Source organism: Oryza sativa, chromosome 1 (genome assembly GCF_034140825.1).
Source record: "Oryza sativa Japonica Group chromosome 1, ASM3414082v1".
NCBI classification, from domain to species: domain Eukaryota; kingdom Viridiplantae; phylum Streptophyta; class Magnoliopsida; order Poales; family Poaceae; genus Oryza; species Oryza sativa.
Genome location: NC_089035.1, coordinates 20797190 through 20819230, shown reverse-complemented (window position 1 = coordinate 20819230; position 22041 = coordinate 20797190). Strand labels below are relative to the sequence as shown.

The 22041-nt window shown below is 45.0% G+C and overlaps 1 protein-coding gene across 1 annotated transcript; it reads left to right on the top strand.

Annotated features, from left to right (window-relative positions):
* The first annotated feature begins 6451 nt into the window (after window positions 1-6451).
* On the top strand, window positions 6452-8908 carry LOC9267667 (myb-related protein Hv33). The gene is made up of 3 exons (XM_015787672.3): window positions 6452-6834; window positions 7127-7256; window positions 7711-8908. The coding sequence occupies exons 1-3, from the start codon at window positions 6693-6695 to the stop codon at window positions 8510-8512; spliced, it is 1074 nt and encodes a 357-aa protein (XP_015643158.1). The 5' UTR covers window positions 6452-6692; the 3' UTR covers window positions 8513-8908.
* The last annotated feature ends 13133 nt before the right edge of the window (window positions 8909-22041 follow it).

Genomic DNA, 22041 nt, shown 5'->3' with positions numbered 1-22041 from the left:
AGGAATCAGTCCACTTGTCGTCCCTCATCTTTACGCCGAGTTTAATTAACATCCCTAAGACCTAATACTAGAAGTAATAAGTTCACTTTAGGTCTTTAATTTGTTACTGATATACCAGGTATTACCTATCCCCGAACTGGCAAAACCGGATTACTAGAGGTCCCAGGGTAATATAGCGGCTGGTTTTAGCTGACATGATGACCGAGTCAGCGTGGGACCCACATGCCAGTCTAAATAAAAAAGTTAAATATTTGGTTGATCTCATATGTCAGTGACACATCCTCTCTTTCTCCCTCTCCCTCTCTGTTTCTCTTTTCTCTGTTGGCATCGTCGGCGTCGCCGGCATCGAGCCCGCTCACCATCTGATCCTACAGTAGGCAGTGCCGATGTCGGAGGCGGTGGCGCGGAGGCTGCAGGAGGCGAAGGAGAGGTTGTGAGAAGCCATCTAGGAGGAGGGGAGGGGGATAGTGGTGGTGGTGGGTCAGCAGCATCGTTGGCACTGAGCCCACTTAACATCTGACCCCATAGCAGGCAAAGCCGGTGTCGGAGAGGGCAATGCGAAAGCTACTTGAGGCCATCTAGGAGGAGGGGAGGGGGATGCAGCCGGAGGGTAGGATAATGGGGGTGGTGGGTCGGCATTAGCATCCTCCTATTTCTCCTTCCCTCCTCTCTCCATCGTTAGAACGCGTGCGAGCCACACTCCAGCGACAGTGACGCCTCCCCATGCCCAACACCTCGCCGTCTCTGCCGCTTGCGAGCAGGAGCCGGGGACACTGAGACTCCTCCCCTCTTCTTTCCCTCCCTCCTCTCTCTCTCTCTCGCAGAAGGTAGAGGGGGAGAGGAAAAAATTGGTTGCATGGGTCCCACGTTGACTCAACACAACTAACTAGAGTCTAAGTGCCACGTCGGACAAAACCAGAAGACATACAGCCCTGGGACGAAATTTGACCCGATTATGGGAGTTCGGGAATGAGCTATACTTGGTATTGTGGTTTAGGAATGGATTTCAAACTCGGCGACAAACTGAGGGATCGAAAATGAACTTTTCCCATACCAGAAAACCCCCATCTTGACAAACACGAAGGGCGCGTGGGATGATGGGCAGTAATCCAAGCCTAGGGATGGCAATGGGGACCCGAACCCCGACCCCCCGTGGGGATTTCATCCATTAGGGGCTATAAATGGGACAATGTAACCTCCCATGGGGTGTTAACGGCTGAAAAAGGCCCCCATCGGGTGGAGCGGGGACGGGGACGTTCCCTATTCCCCCGTCCCCGTATCCCCGTGGGTCCCTGAGTATGGCTTAGAACATACAGAAATCCCTCTATAGCCCACAGGTCATAGCCCACATAACAGTGAAAAGCCCAGTTTTATAGGCCCACTTCGTTCGTTCATATATATATATATGTACCAAATAACCCTAGGTCACTCACAGCCGTATAGTCTTCCTCTTCCAATCCTGATTTAGATCCGAGTGAATCCAGGAGCACAGGTCGTCGGCCGCCAGCCCGGATCGGCAGCTCCCAGTCACACCATCTCTCGTCTTCCCTCCCATCCTGCCGCATCCACGCCGGGATACGCCGCTGCCTCCAAGCAAGCAGCGCCGCCGTAGCCGATTCAAGACCACGCGGTGACTGCGACTGTCGCCGGCGCCGCCGCCGCTGCCGACGACTCCAGGCCGCGTCCTTCTCCCAACTCCTTACTAATACGAATATCATTTCAGCATTTATTTAAATAAAAAACTAAATAAAATCCTCATTACACCTGGGCCATTTTCAGCCCATGGCCTCGCTCAGCCCACAGCCGAGCCGGCCCGCTTTCATCCCTTATTCTTCCCTCCTCCTCGCCCGCAGACACGTGTCCGACCTAGCAAGCAACGAAAGTCTAATTACCCTCCCCATCTCACTGTTGTGTGGGCCCATCGCTACCGTGTCATCCCCTACCTCCGTCAAGTTCCTCATCACGCCTCCTGATGTCTCCGCCTCCATGAAATCCGGCCGCATCCTTAAAGATAATATGAAATTGATTGAGGAGTTTCAATCTAGCTTATATCCTCCTCTTTCCGGTTTCCCAAAAATCAAAGCAAATCCGCTTCGTATTTAGCAGGGAATAAAGCCCTATCCGAACCCTATTTTTCCTATTGTAGTATGATGCGACCTATGTTTTTTTTCCGCGCTAACTATCGAAGACGGACAACACACACGCATGAGAGGGGAAGAGGGAATCGAACGTTTGACGGACGAAAATAAGTGTGACGAACAGAAATTTATGAATCTTTATATTAGTTAAGATTTCTTATAAAACAAAACCCCAAAATGATTTATTTAAATGCTACCAATATAATTGCGTATTCAGATCCGCCGATGCCTAGAGTTAGGAATTAATATTCAATTCTAAAAACTTTTGCATCTGGAGCTAATGAGCTATATCAAATACAAGCCAGCTGATTTGTTCATGCAATATCACAAAATAAAAAAAAATATCATTGGTATTCATTTTAAATTCTAAAATTATCTACCTATTCAGCTACATATTTTTTGCCATTAATTCTTTTTATGCTTACTAAATTAGCCAGATACAAAGAGGCATAGCTATATTACTTTAAGATGAAACACCAATTCTATCAATATTGTGAGTTCACATGCATGTCAGTGAAATGTGGTGAATGTTTTGAGCGTTCGTCGTACCTCGCGCGCCGGGCCACCGGTGCTGCAACAGTGCAACCACCTCACCAGCTTACAACGACATGACCACAGCGGCATGATCAACGTACGTATATAGGACGTGCGTCTCTGCACATGTAGCTAGCGACGACATTACCCTGAATGATCGATGGAAGTGGATTTTAATCTCTCGAGGGAACGTCCACGCTAGTTTACTTGCATGTCACTCAAACAATTATAAAAAAAAATTTAAGAAGATATATTAACATGTAATATATTGCTCTATAAACATACAACTTAAAAATCAACTTCTACATGTCGCAACGAAAAAAACAAATTAAATTAAATTTATTTTTTTTTGTTGCGACATATAAAAGTTGAATTTTAAGTTCAATATTCTCCATAAGCCATTAATATATTTTAATTTTTTTTCAAATTTTTCCATAACTATTTAAGTGACATGTAAATAACAAGAGGACACAACCTCGAGAGTTTATAGAATAATTTCCCAATGATCGATCATATATATCGATCTCACCAGTTCTCCTGCGTGAAAGACTTAAAACACATGAATTGAAACGATCGACTTTCTTCGAACCCCTCTAGCCGATGGAATTGAAGCTAGCTAGCATGCTTTAATGGAATTCTTCTATGGAGACGTACAGTTACCGAGTACGTCTGCTCGAGGAAGAGAAGGCGATGCAGTGTGAGGGAGATCGAGAATGAAGGGGCGTCACGGAGGAGAAGGTGGCGGCATTCTACATGGTGGAGGTGAGGTGTGCGATATGAAAAGTGGAGGAAGCCAGGAGGAAGAAGTTAGGTGAGGAAGTTAGGGTTTAATGTTGGGCTGCTTGGGCATTTTGGGAAAAACTCGGTATGTTTGGTTTGTTCAGTTTATCAGGGTTACTAACTAAATTAACTGAACAAAATTCAGTCTTTCAATACTTGAGACCAAATTGGTGACCAAATTTCTCAGTCTCAAACCCTGTCCTTTTTATTTAGTTTTTTCTGGTTACCCCCGTGCATATGCTTGGAGCCCTAGATGTTCATGCCACTCAATAATTCTACTGAAGAACAAAATCAGTAAAAGCAATCAAAAGCTACATGCCTTCCTTTTACTGCTTGCCTACCTCACCCAGGGAGAAATGGACCTTGACATGTGGGGACAGGGGCAACCTAGCCCTGAAGCCACCAGTTCTTCGCCGCCACCTATGCTAGGTCCTGTGCCGTCATGCCGTTGCTTGGGGGTGGGGGAGGAAGAGCTCGTGAAATGCTCATCGTCGTTGGGGCAACAATGGAACGGGAAGGTGCTATCAGGAGGAAGAGATTGGGAGAAAGAGATAAGATAGATGAAGAGCTGACATGTCGGACTAGGGCTATTGTTTACCTTTTACACCGTTTCTCTCCCTTATTTAGCCGGAAATAAATATTCTAATGGGTACGATGTCCAACAACATATCCACAATTTAAGAATATCTTCTCCCATGATATAATTAAATCTATAAATTAAGTTATGATGTCCTGAAATAAAATTTGCCTTAAATTTTACCGTTCGACTTCATTTTTGCAGACATAAGACAATTCCACCATAGCCCTTACATCCCATTAATTAAACCTAACCAGTAAACTTCTATCGAATCAAATAACTACTTAGCCACACCAATAATGTAAAATCAACATGATGATGACTAAATCGCAAATACTCTCTACTTGCTTTGGCGCTGGCATAGCTAGTTAGCTACGGCAGGTGTTATGGCTTGCCATAGTGAGAAGGTTAGCCACTACATGCACGCGACTCGAACAGCCGTCGAAAGAATGGGGTGAGTCTCCTCTGCAGTACTGTGTCCTGACGTGGGTCACTAATATGTGAGACCTGCTAGATGTGGGGCTCACGTACATATCAGCCACTTAAACTCAGAGGACAGTACAATAATACTATGGTAGATGATCTTGTTTCGAAAGAACCACTTGTGTTGCAAATGAACAATCAGACAATTGGTAAAAAAATCATAAGTTTTTTGGTAAAAATATTTTAAATGTAAGTATTGTATTATTGTGTGTAAGTACACTACAGCGACATCGTAACTTTCAATGTCTACCATCATATTATATGAAGATTTGTGCAGAGAGAATGAATAGATTATATCGAGATTTTCAATGAGCTGTTGGAATGCTTTGGGCATAATTTGGGACACATCTCTTTCTCTTGAGCTAATGATGGTGAAGTCTAAATGCCTACTTCACGGCCGGTGTTTTATGGAAATATTTTTGTTAGGGGCTTGGAATATCTGGAAAATGAGGAATGGTTATATATTTGAGAATATTTACCATTCTTTAGCCTCTTGGAGACTTGATCTCCTCCTTTTGTTGTTTAGATTAAATGAGAGAGAAAGATGTAATCCTAAATTGGACTAGAATGTTGTAATTCTTTTGTTTTTATTGGCCTTTAATAAAGCATTTTTAACAGCGGGGGCCTCTCCTACTGTGTTTCTTTAAAGAAAAGATTATATCAAGATTTTTGCAGAGAGAAGGAAAATAGTCTAGATTATTGCATCGAGATTTGTGTGGGGAGAAAAAAATGAGAGCGTATAGAGGTTATAATATAGGAGTAATTAAGTTAAACAATTGAAATTCGAATTTGCTAAAATAATGTCGACATATTTTTTTTTTGAGAAGGGTACAACTCAGGACGCACACTAACACACACCACAACACACGCACACACACACGTGCGCGTCCCTAACACACGCTAGTAATGAGATTGGAAGCACTAGGCCGGAAACGTGCAGTCCCACTGAACGCGCACACGTGTATGTAACCTATTAGGTAGCCGGGACCAACCGAAGTCAGTCTCGGGTAAAGAGGGGAAAAATCCAGTTCCATGTTAACCAAGCTAATATTGAAGGATGCCTAAGCCCACGCCCTGACACAAAATGAATATCAGTGAGTCAAGTTATCTAAATGCACTAAAATTACATGTGTAATTTAAAGATTTACATATATAATTTGGGGATTTATATTATAAATATACTAAAATTACATATATAATTTAGTAGAGACTTACAATAATGTAAATGCATACTGACTATTTTTGGATGAAAAATATGGCACCATAAATGTAGCTACTCCCTTGAAAGTTTTCAACTAAATAAATTTGTAACAGATAAGGGAAAAAGGCATCCATCCTGAACCGTTAATAAACAAACCTAACCATCCATCCATCCTGAACCGTTAAGGGAAAAAAGGCAGATTGACAAGAAAAAAAGGTAGGCAATATATTTGGCAACAATAATGATAAAGGCAAATTATTAATCAAGTGCCTTTAACACAGTACCACACATGTAATAGACCCAGGGCACACAGTAGTACAGAGATGACGACGACGATGATGATGGCGACGACGAGGATGACGATGATAATTCATGAGAGACGACGAGAGAGAGAGAGAGAGAGAGAGAGAGAGAGAGACCGTTGCCCCCACACATGCAATATAGTTAGGCCATGCATATGCGTTAGTTGTCGATGGATCGATCAGAGATTATTGTACTTGATCGCCTCTTCCCTGCACCTCAAGCTACCTCTCTTCCCTTCGTCCCCCCCTCTCTCTCTCTCTCTTAAATAATGATTCCGTTGCTTGCTTGCTTCAACCCCACACTTTATCATGCATCAGATTAAACTGTCATCTCTCTCTCGTTTGGTTGTAAATTGGGATCGTTTTCTCTCTCCTCTCAGTGCCTTTAAATTTTCTTTAAGCTTTCTTTTCTTTGTTTGGTTAAGCTGCTAGTCATACTACTTTAATCCGTTATTATGTGTGGCTTAAGGCACAAGCATCGAACTGCCTCCTTCTGCTGCTGTCGTCTCCCGATTTCTGAGAGACTGACATAACCACCGCTTTTATAGCAACAGCTAGCTGCTGCTGCTGCCGCCTGCCTTTGCCGGCCGTAGACGATTTCTCTCCTCCTCCTCGTCGTCATTGAGGCTGGCAGCGCCGGCGGCCGCGGCGAAGGTGACTCGCCGACGGCGGCGGCGATGGGAAGAGAGTCGGCGGCGGCGTGCTCGCCGAAGCCGAAGCTGAGGAGGGGGCTGTGGTCGCCGGAGGAGGACGAGAAGCTGTTCAACCACATCAGCCGCTATGGCGTCGGCTGCTGGAGCTCCGTCCCAAAGCTCGCCGGTACGCCCATCGATCAGTGTATGCATTAGTAACCAAAATGGCAAACTGACAAGCTAAGCTAAACTTGGGTTAATTAATCACTTCTTTTCTCCTGAATAATAATGCTAATTGCTTACATCAATGTGTTTATAGTATTTCAGTTTATTATTTCATCAATTTCTGTCCTGCTGCATAATGCTCACTATAGAAATGTGTTTATATCGTAATTTAGTTGCTATACCTCTCTCTTTGTATCTCACTCTCTGACAGTGTGTGAATAATATAATGTGTGTTGCTGAGTTGCTGTGTACAGGATTGGAGAGGTGTGGCAAGAGTTGCAGGCTGAGATGGATCAACTACCTGAGGCCTGATCTCAAGAGAGGCAGCTTCTCCCAGCAGGAGGAGGAGCTCATCATCAGCCTCCATAAAATCCTTGGCAACAGGTGTGATCTACAGGGTTCCCAATTCCGGTTTGAAATTTCTAATGTTTAATTGGATCCAAGAGTATAATGCGTTTGAATTATTCAGCAAAAAAATTTTAAAAGTTTTCGATCATTTTTTTTTCTCACAGTGAGTTTCTGGATCATATAGCTAGGTGATTAGCTAGACAAAAATATATGTTTCAGATTAGTCAACATTAACCATGTGCTAATTACTAACTAACAACCACTAGGTTTGACTATTGAGTCTCAAATTTAATCAACAACTTCTGAGTTCTTTCCACCCAACGAATTTACGTACGTCTCGCTCTGTTGAGTCTTTATCGCACGTACACATGTCTGTAACGACGACGTCGACGCATGAGCTGATAGTGCCGTTTTGGCTACCGAAATGTTGTTACGAGAGTCTGACAACACGATCCCAATGTTTGCACATGGATTTGTGAATTGTGATCAGGTGGTCCCAGATTGCGGCGCAGCTGCCCGGCCGGACGGACAACGAGATCAAGAACTTCTGGAACTCGTGCCTCAAGAAGAAGCTCCGGCAGCGCGGCATCGATCCGGCCACCCACAAGCCGCTCAACGACGGCGGCGCCGGCGCCGGAGAAGAGCACCACGACGACGGCGACAAGCAGCAGCTAATGGACGACGTCGACGACTGCTTCGCCATCGGCGGCGGCGGGAGCAGCGACTCCCTGGCGCCGCCGCACTCGCCGGCCGTCAGCTTCGACCCGCTGTCCGTGACCAACGTGCCGACGACGATGATGCAGTCGTCGTCGTCTCCCTACGGCGCCGCCGGCGGCGAGCACTCGTCGTTCCGGTCGGACACCCTCTGCGACTACGGCGGGAGCGGCGGCGGCGTCGACGTCGTGTCCGACGCCGGCACGTACAGCGCCTACACCGGCGACAGCTCCAGCAACAGCAACAGCACGGCGTGGACATGCGGCAGCGTCGTCGTCGGCGGCGCGGGCGAGCTGCCGCCGCCGCCGCTGCTGCCGCACATGGACATGTTCGGCCGGGTCGACGCCGAGCCGCCGCCGTACCCGCCGTTCGACGTCCAGGCCAGGTTCAGCCCCTGGCACCACCACCACCACCACCACCACGAGCCGACGCTGCCGACGCCGCCGCAAAGGCTGGACGGCGGCGGCGGCGCCGCGGCGAGCTTCCCGATCCGGTCGCTGTCGCGGGACATGCCGGAGTCCTGCTTCGACCTCGGCCGCGGCGCGCTCGACGACGAGTTCGGCGTCGACTTCCTCTGACCTCTCGAGATCGCAAGCGCGTGCAAGTGTAACCGGACACGTCACACGGCCACGTATACGCATGGACCACGCTGTCTGCCACGGAAGATCGACGGTCAGAAGAGACGACACGTGTCAGGAATCGGACGGTTCTCGCACCGTTGTGGTTACATATACTTACAATCCCCACTACTCGCACACTTTTTTTATTATTATTGGACTAAGTTGTTCAATTAATTAACTCTTTCTTTGGTATAGCAGTGCGTGTGTGTGCGCATAATAAGGGTTACATATATATATGCTCAAATGTTTTTCGCCAGAATAGCTATATACATATATACATTTGATGAAATTATTAATTTTCAAACGATGAATCAAATATTTAAATTTAGAGCGAAGATTTTCTTTTGGATTCTCCATGTTGTATCCAACAATTGTATGTCGGGGTGGAGCTCAGGATTTTAAATCGATGGTGTCACTATGAGACTCTTAACAAGTAGCATCATTTTATAATCTACTAACAATCTATACTTAATAAAAAAACTTATTAGGCATCTAGTTTTTTATGGTCCGTTCGGTTTGGTTTTTTTATCACTTTTTTCCGTCATCGGTTTGTTTTGTTGGGCACGCATTTTTTTAGGCTTCCGGTGTTTTGTCCATCCTATTTTTTCATCACCGTTTCTTCAGGAGGAATCTACCCATCGGGTGCCCGATGCCCCCCCTCCAAAAAAAATCGGAAAAGTATTGCAGTTGACCAACAAGTGAAACATTAACTTATATATGGTGAAATAAAAAATAAACAACTGAAACATTTAAATATTTTATGAAACATAGTGAAGATACACGTTAAAACATATCACTATCACATATGAAACAACAAGTATAAACGGATTGAAACATATATTTTTCTTTTATCAAAATATAATCATGCGATATCTTGTTGTAAAGATTTAATTACAGTGAATGCAACAGTTTGATCGGATCGTAGATTGGATATTAAGTAATTTACGAGAAAAATCATTTTGAAGCTTGCTGAAATATACATGCATGAGGTGGAGAGAGAGGAGAGAGGAGAGAGAGAGTAGTTGCAGGTAGTTTTAGGAATTTTGTGAAACACACTGAAGACACATATTGAAACATATTACTATCACGTGAAACACATGTTTTTCTTTTGACATAATATAATCATATGATATCTTGTTATAAAGATTTAATTGCAACGAATAGAACGATGTGATCAGATCGTAGATAGGATAAGTAATTTAGGAGAAAAATATTTAAAGAGAGGAGAAAAGAAAGAGAAGAAATACATGCATGTGGTTCGTTCGATCCATCGGGCTGCCGATTTGCAACATTTTCCATTTTTTCACCTCGTGATTCTTTTTTGCACGTGGTAAGGCTTCCGTTTTTTATCAGCACGGTTCTTTCCAATCGCCGTTTTTTTTTTCTGTCGTCGGGCTGAACCCTAGCACTGCCACCACATCCTTCCCATGCATTTTCTCCTCCAATCGATTGCAAAAATCGATTCCCCACTCCTTCCACTTGATTTCCCTTTTCAACTCAGCTTTAATTCGTTGGATTTAATCTCCATTTAACAATCACCGATGATGGCCGGCCAGCGAGCTTTCCCAGCTATTTTTATCTCAAGTTTTGCAGATTTGTTCCGATCTTACGAAAAAGGGAAATATGATATCGAATGGGTCAAAATCCCTCAACCAATTTTGGGAGATCGAGAAAGATTCGTCCGGATTCGATGGGGAGGATCGGCTCTGTCATTGTACGGGCACGGGACTGTCTTCCAAATGTTGAAGACAACAGTCAGCTGTGTGAAGCTAGGACTACGGCTTCACTTGTGGACTGGGCCGAAGAAGCTAGGGTGAGTGAAGGAAGGTAGCAGACTATGCTGGGACTAAAAAGGAAGAAAGGAATGGGTTTTCGGCCCTAAACCAAGGAAGGAGTATGTATAGCGATCCAAAATCATCTTTACCCATTGCAACGCACGATCATTTTTTTCTGGTATATATTAAAAAAACACCAACAATTTTGAGAAAAATCTCCTATGTACTCTTGAGAATTCATTAAATCCCTTGTGCGCCCATTAATTTTGTCCCGTTCCTTATACACTCCTGAGTTTTCATTTTGATCTTCTCTATGCCCATTCCGTTAGTTGACCATGAGTTGATCGTTAAATGATTTTGAAATTGAATATATTACCTCTCTCTTATACTTATGTGCTAATTTAGTGATAAAAACACAATTGTTATATGAAAAAAAGATCAATTTGTAGAAAAACAAAGGGAATATAATTATTTGACAATAAATTTTAAAAATAAATCTAAAATTTTTAAATAAATTATAAATTAATTTTTATGAAATTCGTACACTGTTTTCATCAAAATTTGAACCCATTAAATAAATAATTTTGGTTCATAATTTCTAGCTAAAACTCATATGGATTTTGTCAAAAAAAATAAAATTGTTCAACAATTTAAATTTTCTTTTTCAAATCTTCCAATAAATAATTATGCCCCATTTGATTTTATCATGAATTGCAATTTTTGATATTGTGAATTATGAAGTACTCCCTCCGTCCCAAAATATAGCAACTTTTGTCTATGAATCTTGATACACAGTTGTCCAGATTCATAACTAAAAATGCTTATATTTTGGGACGAATGTAGTAGATAGCATGTAAGCATGGGAAATGGGCGATATGGTTTGTCTAGAAAAATCTGACAGTCAACTTATGGTCAACTAACGCAATAGGGATAGAAGGGATCAAAATAAAAATTCAAGGGCATATAGTGGATGAGGCAAAATTTAGGGATATATAAGAGATTGCGAAACTTTTCAGGGGTGTGTAGGGAATTTTCTCCAATTTAATTAACAGTAAGACACAAAGCTAAAGAAACCAACCGAACACTAGCGTAATAAATATCAGTAAAACATAAAAAATGCTATATTTTTAAGGGTCGTAGCAAGTAGTTTTGGCAAGTATCCTTAGCTAGTATCCTAGTACCCCTCTTCTCGTAAAAAAAGGAAAAATTGCATAAACAAGCTTGTCGACGTTTAATGTCGTGATTCCAGTATTTGCATAGTATGGGGATCGTTGGTACTAGGATATATGTGAGACTTAGGTAAAAGAGATAGAGACGAGGATTTTTATACAGGTTCGGGCCCCTTATCTTACAGGTAATAGCCCTACATCCTGTTGGCCGAAGCCGGTGTTGCTCTTTATTCACCATAATCACACCAGTACACTATGTGGGGTAGCCTATCTAACCGTTATCGACTTGGCGGTCTGAAGTGCTGACTCTTAGTCGACAACAGGGTAGTCTTCCTCCTCGAATCAGCATCCGGCGAGATCAAAGACAGTGCTATGTCTCTCCTGACAGTATCCGTAGACGCCGTAAGGGACTAGCCATGTTTATCTCTGAAATCGATATTCGGCGTCTTGTCTTGGCGTATGTTGGCTTGTATGTTGATTTATTGTTCCGTGTCCCCTCTCCTCCTGGGGGCCTTGTATTTATACCCATAGGTACCCCATGTCCAAGTAGAACTAGAGAGACCAATATGGATATAATCCGAGTCGTTCTTGTTGTTTCCATGTAGAACTCTAGTTGTCTTTCCTTATCCGGAACTCCCTCCATATCCAAGGTCAGTTTCCGTATAAGACATGGTATGTGGTGGATCCTGTCGAGATTTAGTCAACTACTATTAGGTATGTAGTATCCATAACCCTGACAAAGCTCAATTGACATTCTATTCCTCTTTATTACCCATTTTGTTGAAAGAAACAGAATAAATCAGCTACTCACTTGTATTGGATGGATAAGCTTTTGTAGCAAAATGGGTTATGTGGTAAAATTTCAAAAACTAAAGTGATAATTGGTAAGGTTTATACATCTATCTATCTATTATATACTAAAAGTCTATTAAACTTCCTACAAACGCTCCCAAGCCGCCACATGACACTCCTACAACGTTCCTAGGATGCCACTTGGCATAGTCTAATCTCACCGTCGATTTTCATTTAAATTGGTGGACCCGTTATTCTGTACCGTTATTCTGTACCGTTAGATTAGATCTATAAGTGTCATTAGGGGTGGAGCCAACAAAAAAGGACGTCGGGGTCATCACTGTGAACAATATTACCGATAAGAAAAAAACCATGGAAACTGTTTGGTTTTAGCCAATCCATTAGTTTGAGAACGTTTTTTTTTTTATTACGGAGTTATGACAAAAAAAACATCGATAGTTTTTTTTTTTCTTCTACACTGTTGCTAGAAAATCATCCAATGGGCTTGCAAACCAGACGGCTAATCACAAAGATTTTAATTAGTAGCTGTGCTCATACAAGATGACCAGGTGGACTGGGGTCAAATCAACAATTGTACTGGGGCACATTCAACTGCACCGTAGGTAACAAGAAACTCTCTTAGGTGCCGGTTTTTCCAACCGACACCCAGATAATGGCATGGATGACTTCGGTCATTGGTGCCAGTTGTAAAATCGGCACCTATAATATGTGTAGGTATCGGTTTTATACCACGAACCGACACTTATACCGACTTATAGGTGCCGATTCTGGACCATCATGCCACATTGCTGGCCTTATATGTGTCGATTATTTATAACAATCGGCACTCAATAAATCAAAGAAATCGAAGAAATTATAAGAAAAAAGAAATACATCTAGCCATCGATTTTTAGTTAATACAGTGAACCCAATATTTTACACTGTTATATCTATCTTTTAAAAAAATTCCAAAACCCATCAAAAATCATCTCCACCGCCCTTTCCTTCTGGACCTCCACTCCTCACGGTAACTACGTACATACATCCCTCCCTCTTTTCTTCCTTCTTTATCGACTCCCCTGGCCTCTAGCGAATGCCAAGTAGGTGTTGCTGCGTCTTCGGCTCCTCATAAGTGCCTCGAAAGTTAAGGACAAAGACATCGCGCAGTTGTTCCCACGAATAAATGCTATTAGCTGGTAAGTTGAAGTACCAAGAATGGGCGATACCATCTAGAGCGAGATGGATTACCTTTGCCTTGGTGTTTTCGTCACCATGAGTGGCTTCGATCGCGGACTCGTAGATGGATAGAAACTCTTTTGGGTCCATTTCGCCCGAGTACCACGGGACAGGTGGGAACTTGAACTGGGGTGGGATTGGGCGAATCTTGATTCCCCTACTCAGCGGTAGCCCCTTTTCGTCCCCCACCTTGGTCATGGCACCTTGCTGCGGATATGGTGTGGCGAAGGGCAAAGTCATGGCTTGCGCGTGTGGTTGGGTCACTGTGTTCGGCTGCCCGGCACTGAACGGTGATGTTTGGTGTGCCGCCATGGATGGGTCGAACGAAGGTTGGGTCCATGTCATGGCGACCTGGTTCGGCGCTTGAGCCGTTCCGAAGCCTGGTGTCGTTGCCTGTGGTGGAATGGCTGGTGCTTGAGTGGCGTTACTGAGGTCGAACTGTGGTCTTTGACCCCATAGCGAAGTCCCTGGACCAGGCTGGTTCGACGGCAGCCAACTGGGTGCACCTTGACTTGTGTTCCCCTTCGGTTGGGCCGAAGGGGTTGTACTTGAAATGTTGTGGGGTTGGTTGAGTTGCCGAAGGAAGGCTTGAAGCTGTGCCTGCAAGGCCGAAGCCCCCTCCGCCATTGCTTATGACATTTGACCTGGTGGTGAAGGGTGTACTTGGGCAGCGACCGGGCGAACCTGTGGTTGCACACGAGGGGTCGGGTGTGCTGTCGCGGCCGAAGGCTGCCCGGCGAAGTACACTGGCGCTTGCATTGCTTGTGGCGGAAGGGCATGAATCGGTGCTTGCAGGTAGACTTGGGGTGGAATGTAGCCTGCCGAATACTGGAGAATTGGGGCCGAAGCGACCTTGGCTTGCCGGGCTACTTCGTAGGCCTGCTGCTGCTCTTGCATCTGGCGAAGCATGTCTTGAAATCGCGTCATATTCTAGCGCATGGCCTCCATGTCAGCTTCGGCTAGTGCTTCAAGGTTGGGGTTGATTTGAACAGCAACGAGCTCGGTCGAAGTCGTAGTCTGTTGTGACGGAGCGGCTTAGGGCGCCACCAGTTGGCTTGTCGAAAGAATCTCCGTCCTGGTCTGGAGCGCCCTTGCCGCCGCAGCTGCCTTCGCCGCATCAACCGTGTTCGGCACTAGCCCATCCGAAGCAGGAGGAGCCGAAGGTGGCGGTTGCGGTGCGGGTGCCGAGGCCGATGGTGCCGCACCTACTTCGACGATGGGCGCCGAAGGCTCTGCTCCCTCTCCGGTGGCAATCTCCCCTCCTGCCTCACTCTCCTTTCGCTTAGCAACTTTCTCCTTCGCGACCTTCTTCGGTGGCATTCGCTCTCAGTGGTTTCGCTCGGAGGTCCCCACGGTCGGCGCCAGCTGTTGTCGAAGCGACAACTGCATACGTCGAAGGACGTGGTTACTCAACAGTTGTTGGGAACAATAAAGTGTATTGATTTGAGAATTTTCTGCTCCCCCTGCTTTTACATGGCCCTAGGGGTCTATTTATAATCTATTACAGGTCCCCCTATTAGGGTTTAGGTTTTACAGGGGAATTTACATGGTTGCCCTCATGAGAAGGGTACCTGTATGGGCATGTAGTGTAATTAAGATACATGGGCCCCTAAGGGGCCAATTGGCGAACACTGGCCCACTGGCCAATGGGCTAGAGCGGCTGGGATGGCCCCTTGGGCCTCCTTGCAGCTGGACTCGATATGGCGAAGTCATCCTCCTTCGGCATGCACCCTTCGCCATTTAGTCTTCGCCCAGGATGCATTTGGACCCGCGGGACACCAGCGTGGCTCTTCACCCTTCGCCGTCTTTGCTCCATAGTCTTCGCCAGGGACTTCGCCCCGATGAACTTGACGCCTCGAGCCTGAAGCCTCGCTGGTCACATGGTTTCAGCAGGTCTGGTCGAAGGGTCTCATGACATACCGCCAACAATTTTTATACTAGAAAAAAATACCCGTGTGTTGTAACGGGTGAAGTCTATTTTAATCTTATTATTGTTATATGGTTCAGTTAAGATGAAATTCACTGTGAGAGTTCGCTTGGATATATATATATATATATATATATATATATATATATATATATATAGATATATATTTTTAGAAAATCATGAGCTGCAGTTAGGAGTCCGATTGTCTCAAGTTAGCAAGCGAGTTTTTTTAAACAGATTTCTTATATGATTCCTTCTGTATTACCAAAAGCAAACGATCTTAAAAATCGACTCATACACGGATGATGTACCAAAATACCGGCAAAAACATCTTCAATTTTTATAATAGTAGAGATAATGGAATTAAAACAAACAAGTTCAATTAAGATGGTATTGAATCACATGGATAATCACTTTGCATCAATATATACAACTTAACACAAATGCCTAATGACCAATATATATACTTATCACATGGAGAAGTATGCATTTAAGACCATATTGAATTGCATGAGCTAGCCAATTTAATTAAAAAAAAGTTAAACTGGCCAGTAAAGGGGCGATTCACTTGCACTTTCACATACACCTCTTTTGCTCAAGTTATATAGTACAACTGATATTTGTTCTGGACTCAAACTCATATTTTGTACTAATCTGGACTTTTTTTTTTGCCTGATTAGATGTACAACGATAATAGAGCAATCATGCTTAAGGTTACGATGAGGAAAAATTCGGTGCAGCCCGGCTGCAAACGATCAACTCTGCATATATATAATATACCCGCTCCAGCTGATAGACGACACGTGGTGAAGCTGCGGATCCAACAGCTCGCTGTGCTCGGCTCCAGGCAGTGCAAAGAGGAAGTACACGGCTCCAAGGTAGGCTGGAGACTATCATCAAAGGCCACCGCAAGTTCTTTTGTTGAAAAAGCTGTGAAATAAAACTTATAGTATAATAATAATGTAATTGCATTGTAACTATAACTTAATTAGTTATGTAATTTTTATATGACTTGTATATAAGTTATATAGAAGCTATATAGTTAAAGACTTAAAGTGTAGCTACTACTGTTACGTTTAATAGTTTTAAAAAACATGCGATAATCTTTTAGCAATTCCCTTCTAAAATTTATATTAGTTAGATCAAATAAAAAGGATAGTGATTTGCACCGTTTAATCGTAATACAAAACAAGATGGATTAATGGAGGAGATTAATTCTATACAAAATATTTATGGAAATAGAACCAACACAAATATAATTGTACTTTATCTAACTCCACTCAAATTTAACATATGAAGATCGGAATTGGTAAAAAACATTCAACGGTTTCTCTCTATCAAAACGTACGTGTCAAAAAAAAAAGTATAACGTACATGTCGATGGGCGATTGGGCTTAGGGTGTGTTTAGTTCACGTAAAATTAAAAGTTTGGTTGAAATTGAAACGATGTGACAGAAAAGTTGGAAGTTTGTGTGTAGGAAAGTTTTGATGTGATGGAAAAGTTGAAAGTTGGCCTTAATTTGCTGGATGATGGCATATGCCACACACTTCAGCCGTACGTACGTCGTCGGTTTTGTTCCATCAATAATGGTCATGTATATAAATGCAAGATAAATCGACCATTAATCCTCGTGACGACGGCCGGTGTACGTCTTAATTATTCATCACTCACTGTTCCAAAATAACCGTACTGACACATATATTCAGAAACAACATCTCATAGATATTCTCATAGCTGATGGAGTACTAGCTAATACGTACTGACACGTACGTATACCTGTACTGTACTATGTAGTAGTACGTGAATATATACGTACTGTTGCTGTCGATCGAGTGGTTGTTGACACGCAACAACTTAATAATTATTTTGAACTTTTCGAGACGATCGATCGACATAGAAACATACTCCCTCCGTCCTTAAAAAAGACAAACACACTAGTTTCCGTGTCCAACGTTTGATCGTCCGTCTTATTTGAAAAAAATATGAAAAAAATTAAAAAGATAAGTCACGCATAAAATATTAATCATGTTTTATCATCTAACAACGATAAAAATACTAATTATAAGAAAAATTCATATAAGACGGCCAGGCAAACGATGGCACGGGAATCCACCGTTTGCCTTTTTTTAGGACGTAGGGAGTACATGCATGTGCTCGCGATTGATGAATCAATCTATGGATCGAGATTTGATTGATTGAATTCGATTATAGAGAGATCAGTGTAGGACATCTCACACGTACGATCAAACGATCGGAGCAACATGCATGATACTCCCTCCGCTCCACGATTTTGATTGCAACGTTTGAACACTCGTTTTATTTAAATTTTTTTTACAAATATAAAAAATAAAAAGTTGTGCTTAAAGTACTATAGATAATAAATTTAAGTCACAAATAAAATAAATAATAATTTCAAAAAAAAATTTAATAAGACGAGTGGTCAAACATTGTAAATAAAAACTCAAAATCCCTTATATTATAGGACAGAGGGAGTACGTACGTAACCATGTTAGCACGTCCTTCTCATAGGGAGCTGTCATGTGTAAATTGCATGGAAAGCAGCATTAGGCTCTGTTTTCTTGGTGAGGGTTGGAAAAACCTCACCTCCTCTGCGGAAAACGGAGTAACTGTCGACGGGGGATACCCATAGACCGAATATAGAGGGTATTGTGGTACGCTGGTATAAGGATCTACGTAGTGCGACATCGAGCAATCAAAAGACAAGAATTATACTGGTTCAAGCCCCTTGATAGGTAATAGCCCTAATCCAGTTGATATGAGATTATATGGTGGAAAACACAGATTACAAAGGAAAAGACGGAACTCAGGGGGTTTGGCCAGATTGTAGTCGAGATGATTCGACTAGCTCTCGTCGACTTGGCTCCTTGCAGGCTCCGACTTTGTAGGCTGTGTGGGTTGTGTTGGCTCTGATATTCGATGATCTATGCCCTTCCCGGGGGTCCCTTTTATACCGCAGATTAGGTGCTGTCCGAGTAGGACTCGAATATACCAGACCGGGCATGATACGTGGGTAACCCAATTCTTATCCGAGAAGGTCTCTCCTCGTCCATTGACTTCACGAAGAGTTTCCTTATATGTCAAAGGAACTATCCGTGTACGCGTGGATATACCATGTTGATACGTGACGTATATCGAGGGGTAGAGGGTATGCCTGACCTGTAACCCTGACAGTAGCCCCCGACTTCTGCTCAAAAATGAACTCGCGCGACCATTTGCAACTTCAGGTGTCGAGAACGTTGTCATTCCAGGCGCGAGAACCACGGAGATGACGTGTAGTCGAGCATACCGTTTGAAGCGCAACGGTCGCGAGTGAATTTTGAACTGAAGTACAAAAACTGCCATGCGCAATGGAACTAGAAATTTTCGGCGGGGATTTATCTTATTTCCTTGGAATTCGCACCGTCAGGAGTGCGCTTATTTAAAGGGATTTTGGGTGCGAGTTTTGAAGTCCGCCTACTTCGTTAAGCAAACACTGCTCATTAGTGCTCCTCGCCTTCTTCGCCACCGCAAAGAACCCTAGCCTCGCCAATCTTCGTCCATCTCCGGCGATCCTCCAGCGGCGATGGATCTTGGCAAGTCGACTTCCACCAGCGCGACCCTGAAGAAGCTCCAGGAGGAGGGCGCCCTCCCTGGCCGCGACAAGGCGGAGAGGGAAGCAGGAGGTACTAATCCACAGCCCCTCTTAGGTCGCATGGTTGTGATCGAAGATTACATTGTCTGCGGATTTCTTCCTCCCTCCTCTGAATTCCTTCTGCTAGTCTTGAATTTCTATGGGCTTTCACTTTTGCATTTGAAGCCCAACTCCATTGCTTTCCTTAGCGTTTTTGTGCATCTTTGTGAGGCCTACATTGGGGTAGAGCCCTTTCTCGATCTGTTTCGCTTCTATTATGAGTTGCGCTGGATGGAATCCAATAAGGTGTCTGGCTGTGTCGGATTCCGACTTCGAGATGGTATGAAGCCGCGTTATGTCCCCTTCCAGTGTCCCTCTTCTCGCAGCAAATGGCGGAACAGATGGTTTTATCTTGAAATCAAGGATTCAAATCCGGTCCTCGTCGTCCCTGAGGAGCAACCGGACAAGATTCCAGTTTGGACCGCCAAGCCCCCTTTGACCCCTTCTCTCCAATCGTTTACCGATATCATCGATGATCTCCGAGAACGGGGCTTATCGGGATATGAAGTCGTTGCAGACTTCGTTGGTAGGCGAATCCAGCCGCTCCAGGCTCGGGCCCATCCGGCATATAACTATTCCGGGCCAGATGACGCGACCCGGGTTTCTCCTCGGGGTATCCTTCTCGTATTCAATTTGATACACTTGTACTCGCGTTCCTTTTTGACTTATCAAAAATTGATTCTCTCTTGACAGGTCTGAGCAGTGAAGTCGTGGAGCGGCGCACTGGTCAAGTGATAATCAGCGGCCCGTCAGCGATGAGCAACATTCCAAAACCCCTCTGCGATAAGGATGCGGCGGAGCGCGATGAAGCGATCAATGTGAGTTTATTTGAATGTCTTTCGCCTTCTTTGTTTGAAATCAGCTTATGATCGGACTTAGCGTAGGCCCTTCCCTTGACTGACGTTGCCACCGGTAGCGGTGGCAAGGCTCCGACCAAGCCGAGGAAGTTCTCGTCTGTGCTCGGACATCGCCGCAAAGCAGAGACTTCCTCGGTAACTTTCACCTCATCATTAGGCTAAGTAGTGAGGAAGGTTTTATTCTCACTTCATGTCGGCGGTTTTGTAGGTTTCCGACGCGTCTCCTCCGCCTGCGCGTCGTCAACGTATTGTGACGATCTGTGAGAAGTAAGGGAACTTTTAGATTCCCATGTCTTCTGTTTGAGTGGAATTTTGATCTGCTGGAGCTGACAGGGAGGCGCGGTCGAAAACTGCTCGGGCCAAGTCTGGGGGGACCTCTAGCGCATCCCCCGTGACGGCATCTACTGACGTCGTTCCCGTGATCGGGAGTCGGGAGGCGACGCCGAGCGGCCCCACCAGCGATCCCGCCGGGGGCCGCGGTGCGCCAGAGTCCATCCTCACCTGGGAGGAGCTCCAAGCCGAGATGGGGCGTCTTGTCGAAGCCGGTGCTCGCGGCATTGGCCGCGAGGTCTCGGAGGCGAGGGCGGAGACGGCGGCGGCCAACACGCGTGCTGACCGTTTGGTGCGGGAGCTGGCCGAAGCTCGCGAGGACCTCACAAAAATGAGGGAGCTGGTGGCCGGCAACGAGCACCAACGCAAAGGGCTCGAGGACCGCATGTCGGAACTCGGGGATAACCTCTCCGAGATCCGTGGTTCTCTGCGGGTCACGTATACCGGTCTCCACCAGCTTGCCGCGGAGTGTGGCGTCAAGTCGACAATTCAGGAGAACCCTGACGAGTTCTCACTAACTTCCTTCCTGGCGGAGCTGGCGACGGCGATGGGAGAGATCCCCACCAAGCAGGCAGCCAGGATCGCGGAGGAGACGTCCAACGGTATCTATACCGGGGCGTGTCACGTCCTCGCCTGCATGAGGTTGTTGCGTCCTGAACTCGATCTTCGCGAGATCTTGGATCAGGGGGCAGCAAGCGACACGCGCAAGGAGGTGATGGAGGAAGTCGGTGATCTAGGGGAGTCTGTCCTCCCCCTTTTTGAAGAGTAGGACCTCTTGTATTTTTCCAACTTGTAAATCTTAGACTCTGGTTACCCTTATGCGCATGATTGGCATCTTTGTTCACCGTTGACCTCGGAAGTCTGTCTTGTCGATTGTAGAGATGCTGATGATGAGGATGTCCAGCAGCGCGGGTAGCCTGAGTCGCTGGCGATAATTCCGGTACTCGAGTTTGAACCGCACGCATCGCATAACGTCGAGGACCAAACTCTTGATGCGGAGGTCGAAGTGACGGCAACTGACCCAAGTGAGTGATCCTGTCAACCTTGATGTTGTTTTGGGGGTCTCCAAGTCATCTTAGTAGTCGTCACGTTTAGCAGATCTCGAGGATGCCTTTGCGACCCAAGATCGTCGTATCCAATACTGGAAGACGAAATTTGAAGTGGCGGAACTCGAGAGGGCAATGCTAGTCGTGAAGAAAGATCAAGCTGTGGAAACGCTCCGAGGCCGCGAGGTGTGGTTCTCATCTTATTTGAAGAGTTGTTGCACCTCGATGGAGAGGGTGTGCCGGGATCTTCGGGTAGCCCGCGGTGATCCTGAAGAATCGGCGGCCGGGTACATCTCGTGGCTCAACGGGGCCTGTGCTCAACTCGACGGCATTGGCCAGCGTATCGACGGGGCCTTGAAGCAAGAGTGTCGTCGAGCGAGCCGTTATGCCGGAGGACATGTGCTGGCTTGTATATGAGATCACCGCCCACGCATGGATCTCGAATTTCTCCGCGAAGGTTTTGGTCGTTCTCGGAGGAATCCGGCGGAGATAGACCATCTTGCGAGATCAATGTCGCCGTTGGCCGAGAAGATTTTCCAATCAATGGATTGGCGTTGGCCTTCTTGGTAGGATTTGTACCCTGCAACAAGATATCTTGGGAAAAGATGTAATGCAACAAAATACTTATGTACAAATTGTAAGGAATATTTTGTGAATAAAGAA

What these genes read in the sequence shown, in the direction of transcription:
- LOC9267667 (XM_015787672.3), top strand. Translation starts at nt 6,693, where the DNA reads ATGGGAAGAGAGTCGGCGGCGGCGTGCTCGCCGAAGCCGAAGCTGAGG. An exon ending in CTCCGTCCCAAAGCTCGCCG is followed by an intron (nt 6,835 to 7,126) that starts GTACGCCCATCG and finishes TGCTGTGTACAG; the next exon opens with GATTGGAGAGGTGTGGCAAG. An exon ending in CATAAAATCCTTGGCAACAG is followed by an intron (nt 7,257 to 7,710) that starts GTGTGATCTACA and finishes AATTGTGATCAG; the next exon opens with GTGGTCCCAGATTGCGGCGC.